General features: G+C 34.3%; 1 protein-coding gene across 1 annotated transcript; it reads right to left on the bottom strand.

Annotated features, from left to right (window-relative positions):
• Window positions 1-2,073: 2,073 nt before the first annotated feature.
• LOC145576092 (uncharacterized) lies at window positions 2,074-5,710 on the bottom strand. The gene is made up of 2 exons (XM_081633881.1): window positions 4,565-5,710; window positions 2,074-2,448 (listed from the first exon to the last, which is right to left on the bottom strand). The coding sequence occupies exon 1, from the start codon at window positions 5,536-5,538 to the stop codon at window positions 4,573-4,575; it is 966 nt and encodes a 321-aa protein (XP_081490007.1). The 5' UTR covers window positions 5,539-5,710; the 3' UTR covers window positions 2,074-2,448; window positions 4,565-4,572.
• Between the last annotated feature and the right edge of the window lie 290 nt (window positions 5,711-6,000).

The raw sequence follows: 6,000 nt of genomic DNA, 5'->3' as shown, positions 1-6,000 counted from the left end.
GTTTTCGCCATTATTTTCTATTGTTTGTTTCTTCAATTATTTTTTTTTACATCACATGTGATGATTGACTTAGTTTCCTCTTCCATTATAATTAATTTTTTCCCTTTAAATTATTCTCTCTTAACCTCCACAATTTAAGTGTTGTACATCAAAGCAAGAAAATCAATTTGACATATCCTAAAATCCAATTCTAAAATTATTTTTTAAATTAAGTATTTAAAATCATTTTGTGGGGTTTGGTATTAGAAAGTTATCTATGTATCTTGAAATCTTGTAGAATAAAGGTATTCAAATGAATTTTTTTTTATTTATCAATTTAGTATTTAACTAAGTGGGAAGGGATAGGAAACTAAGTCAATCATGTGAGATCGATATTAGAAAAAGTAATTGGAGAAACGGACAAAAGAAAATAATAGCACAATTTTTTTTGAACGAATCCGCTTAATATTATGGTGGAGGTTAAGAAATGTTTAAATGAAAAAAATAAATAAAAGGTAAAGCTAATTTAGTCACGCATGATGGAAAATCATATAAGTTAAATAATGTTTAAACAATTATATAAAATAATAAAGATTCCACTTTTTTCCATGGAACCTTAGTTCATTAGTGTCATTTATGCTAATATGTGCACCCAATTACATAGTTTGTGCTGTAAACCGCACCCTTAAAAGGTTGTGCTGCTACACGCACCCTTATCATAGTTGGTGTTGTTGCGGCCAATTTTTCCTATATTCTTTGGTTCGTTGTTGGTTTTTTGTGTTTCTTTCCCACATTTTATTGAAATTGTTTTGTTTGGAGATTTCAGCCCTAAAATTCATTTGTTTTTAAATCTAAGTTTGTATTAACTACTCTGTAAAGTTTAAAATTGAATTGGTGTTGAGTATGATTTAGGTACCAATTTTAGGCCAAACTTGAAGAGAACTTTTTTAAAAGGCATAGCGGCACCCGAGCATGCTTGTAAGTGCTCTTGACTAAGGAAATCAGGTCGTTTTTGAGATACGAACAACACTCTTACACTCGGCACTCAATGAGCCTTGGTGATGATCAATAAGATAATTTTTGACTTCATTCTTGCAATCAATGCCAATAAACAATAATGGTCCTCTTCCATCCTAGGAAAATGTAGCGATGGTGAGGTGGCTTAAGTTGAGGGTGGGTGTGGTTGTAGGTGTAGGCGCGGGTGTAGGAACGATTCTAGGTGAACTTCTTGGGCAAAGCTCCTCCTCATAAAAGAGCTAGTAAGGCAATGCATATATGTAGAGTTCTTGTTTTGGTTTGTTTTCTCAATAGTTAAAACAAAAGGGTTTGTATTATTAGAGAGCTTTGGAATTTTGATGTCAGTGAAACTCTTATGCCAAAATATTATCTTCCTTTTAATGGTTTATGAAACACTTATATTGTACTTCGCATTATAAAAAAAAAAAAAAAAAATCTCAACTCAAAAGTTAACTCTAGACAATACTTCCTCGGTGTTTTTTTAAGTGACACACTTTTCTTAAACGGCCGTTTTTTTTTAAGTAACACACTTCCTCTTTTAGAAATTCCTTACATTTTAATAATATATCTTCACCCCACTATCTCTTACTTTATCATTTCTCACTCCTTTCATGGTCTCCACTTCCTCTCACATTCTTTTACTTTATCATTTCTCACTCCTCCAACCTACCCCACTAACATCTTATTTTATGAAAGTCAATAAAATCTCTTAAAACTACGTGTCGGTCAAAGTGTGTCACTTAAAAAAACACGGAGGGAGTATCATATCATGTAAACCACCAAGGTGTCCATGGTACATCTAGAAGTAATTTTATACCCACTCATTTTTCTCTCAGTGTAATCAAGGAGTTGATAGTAATGAATCATGATACTTTGGTACACATACAAGAACATGACTAAAGGTCTGTTCTCATTGACTGAGCTGAGCTGAAATGAATTGAGCTAAGCTGAGCTGATCTGAACTGAAATGAATATTTTATAAGAGAAGGAAATTAGGAGCTGAACTGAACTTATTAGAGCTGAGCTGAACTTATTAGAGCTGAACTGAATTGAAAATAATCGTATGAGAACAAGCCCTAATTAAATAGATCCATAATTTCCATTTTTCATAAACTCCAAGTGCAGTGAGAATACTTTTACACATATGGAATACACAGGCGTTTTACAGTTTTATTCACGTTGCTAAAGTCTACTATATTAACAACTCATCGGTGTGAAAAATGTATTGATTGAACTTCGATCTGGTACAGTATACTGGATCACTATCAAGCTTGGGCTTTCCATATAGAACTCCCTTGTCAGCTGATGCTGCATTCCTTTTGCTGATATTCTTCACCCTTGCTTTCCTTGGAATAGTTGTGGTTCTCCAGGCCAAGTAGAAGTGATCCACGCATAATTGTGCTGTCTACTTGAAGAACTCCGCCAAATATTGGGATTCAAGCTGCATAGCCCCTGAACAAAATTGATTACAGAATAAGGAAACATTCATCCAACTCTGAAGTAATCAATCGTATAAGGAAAAAGTACAATACATGCTCTTTATAGTAAAAGTTCAGCAGCATACTTTAGTCCTTTAGTGTAAAGCAGATCTAATTTTCTAGGAGGGTAGAAAGGAGATAAATGTATGCACACAAAAGCATATGCTTAAAGGGAACAAGAAGGCCGTGGAAGGAATAACTACAGCAAACAAAAAAAATCTGCCATGTAAAATTCTATGATCGACAGGTGCACAGAGAATTCCGGGTCCAGTAATAACACAAACCAGAGGGGTAGAGATCTTCGCAGTTCACATGTAACTCCTTTAAGATAAATCAGCGCAGAAAAATATAAAGAAAACATAACAAAAGATATTTGATGGTTTTTTTTTTCTATCTAATGTCAAGGTAGAGGTAAATTGGTGTAGCTAGTTTCTGGTGTAGTATACACCATTCAAGTACAGAGCTAATAGTGTTGTGTTTGACAAACTACTGAGTATTACATAAATGATTTTCACAATCCCTATTTGAAAATTTGTCAAACCCAAACTAAGTTTGAACACTTAAAACAGAGCTTCAAAAGAAACCATAAACACCGGGTCATACAGATCAACTATACCTAACGTCATAGAAAAGCAGATTTGCATTAAAAAAACAGACAGAAAAGAAAAACATCATGATTCAAAATTGATATTGGCATGTATATATAAACCTAATTGGATGCGTTGGGAATTGACATTATGTTGTACAAAAGCTAAACATCTTATTAGTATAAGTCTAAGTGTCTAACATTCATTCTTTCAAAGGTCCATGTTTAAAAGTGACAATACATGATTACTAGCCCCTCATATTTTAAAATGCAGACAGTATCTAGATAGTTAGTTTGGCATAAATGCTAACGAAAAACAGACTGATTAAGCGGAGCAAATTTGCTGGTCCCCCTACCCTCTAACTTTCCACTCCACCGCCAAAAGAAAAAACAACACAACACATACATTCTAGAGAACATATATTATCAAAATTTACTCCAAACAGATGGAGACAATCATAGGTGGAACAACACTGTGAGGAAAGTGGCCAGACAATCCATCTAGTGATCTAGGCCCTTGGTCAAATCGCTTTCACTTCTCAAAACAAGGGCATGTTACATTCAATTTCACATCATCCATTGTGATATTGTTTAGCTTATACCAATTGAGATACAGGTATACCATACATCAATCCCACATGACAAAATTCTAGCTCCGCTACAGCACAAGGTTCATATTCATGACTACCTCTGCCCTTCACTATACAGCTTATGATTCAAAAGTTCTAATTGGCAAATTATTAGCAATAGGAATAATATAAAAGGAACAAAAAAGAGCCACCAACCAGCAGCAAGCACTTCAATTCTTTCATTGCTACGTTAATAGCCAACATATTAATTTATCGTACAACGATATCGTCGATATGCCATCAATCTAATTCAAAAGGCCTCCACCTTTACACAAAATGGTAAAAAAGACAATCCCAAGTCAACAATCCAACGTTATTACAAGAAAAACGCTAATAGCTAACTATTACCCAACCTAAAAGTTAACAAAAATAACATTTTTACTTTCATTTCAAGAAAGTTAAAGAGCAAGTGAGTAAGAATAAAGTTGGCTTTTTTCTCTCTTTACCCTAGTCAGGTGGCTAACAAGAGTAACAACTATACAAAGTAGCATTACTCTAATCGCAAGGCAACCACGAAAATCAACCAGCCCTTCACTAACATAATCTCAGAGTAACCATGAAGAAGTGCTCCTCTGAAAACAAATTATCTTAATACAAATTTTGAAACCGCCCATCCCCTAATTCCAACATATTGTATTGCAATGAGACTGATTAAATTTGGTACTAATTTCCTACAGAACAATGGAACAATTCCTAATTTATCTTAATCATCATTCAGAAAACAAATGATTTCATACTACATACACAATCAAGAATATTTCTTTCCTGAATTCAATAACATTGCAATTATTCTACCAAAAAGCATAACATATATTCCATAAAACTTCAAATTACATTCAAAAATTAAAACAAGAAAAAATAAAGTAAAAACTCACCAAATAATTTATGCAAGATAGAAGAGATCATCAGTCATGAGCAAGATGTACTGCAAAATCCTCAATGGAACTCCACTCTTAAAGTCCAATGCAGGCAATCTCAGCTCCCTAATCCTACACTCTCCACCACCACCACCATTGATCATCTTCTTTGCCCGAACCCGATTCGATTCATTCTTTCTAAACAAATACACCAAAGACGACGCCGTTTTCTTATTCTCCGATGACCGGAAAAGAGACCACCCATTTCCAGCTAAAACCCTAGAAAAATCCTCCATTGAATTCACCTGTTTCCCAGAAACCCTAGATACCAGAGCAACATTCGAAGAACAATCCCAATCATAATTACAGTAATTAAACCTAGAATTAGGGTCAATCTCAAGGAATACAAGCTTGAACAACCCTTTAGAGAGAGAAACAAAGTAACGAAGGAGAGAGATTGAAGAAGCAGTAGAGAGAGAAGGAAAAGGGATCGGAACGGCGTCGTTTGGAATTGTGTGACAACCCCACAACGACATTGTTGAAGTTGATGTTGTTGTATTCGATGAAACTGAAGGTCGATTGTTTGATGATGATAATGAAGATGGTGGTGAAGGTGAAAACGTTGTTGTTGATGATGATGAAGATGATGATGAAGGCCATGAAAATAGGAGATGAGAGAGAGAAGAAGAAGGGTGAAAATCCATGCCAATATCTCTAGCAATGGCGGCTAATCGAAAAGTATCACAGATTAATTCTTTAGTTGGGATGAATAACAACAATGGCATCTTCTTCTTCTTCAACATTTTCTGGGTTTTGTTGATTTCATCATCATTATCATCATCTGCATCATACTCAACATGGGTTTTTCTAACACCAACATCACCATCATCATCATTGCCATTTTTATCATCATGATTATGATTATGAAGATGAAAAGGGTTGATGATGGGTTCACCCAGAACAAGAGATCTAACCAGCTTTACAGATAACATTGTTTTTTCTGAGAGAAAGAGAAATTTACAGGAAATTAAAGAAGAACAACTTTTGATTGAAGGTTTTTTTATGGGGGTAATGAATGAATTTTGGAATTTTGTGTTTGTTTTGAGTTGAATTTGATTGATACTGTACTTTGGAGTGAAGAGAGAGAGAACGATGGACCCAAAATTATACTCGTATTCGATTTTTCAGGATGAATGAATGAGTTGGCCCAATGTTTAGGTGGTAGAGAATGGAGCCCATACGAATAATACTTGTATGATGATAGTAATGAGTATAGAATTTTATTGTGTGAAAATTTTAGTACAAATTATTGACTATTTTGTGACTTCAATCATATCAAGAATGTTTAAATTCAAGACTCAAGATTGCCAAATCAATGTAGAATGATGAATTTCATGGATGCTTAAACATGGATATGGCCTAGGTTTAGCCGATGCAGAGTATGAGTATAATTC

This window comes from Chenopodium album, chromosome 13 (assembly GCF_948465745.1).
Source record: "Chenopodium album chromosome 13, dcCheAlbu1.1, whole genome shotgun sequence".
Lineage (NCBI taxonomy): Eukaryota > Viridiplantae > Streptophyta > Magnoliopsida > Caryophyllales > Amaranthaceae > Chenopodium > Chenopodium album.
Note: the sequence above shows the minus strand (reverse complement) of the source record. Positions and strands in the feature narration are given on the sequence as shown.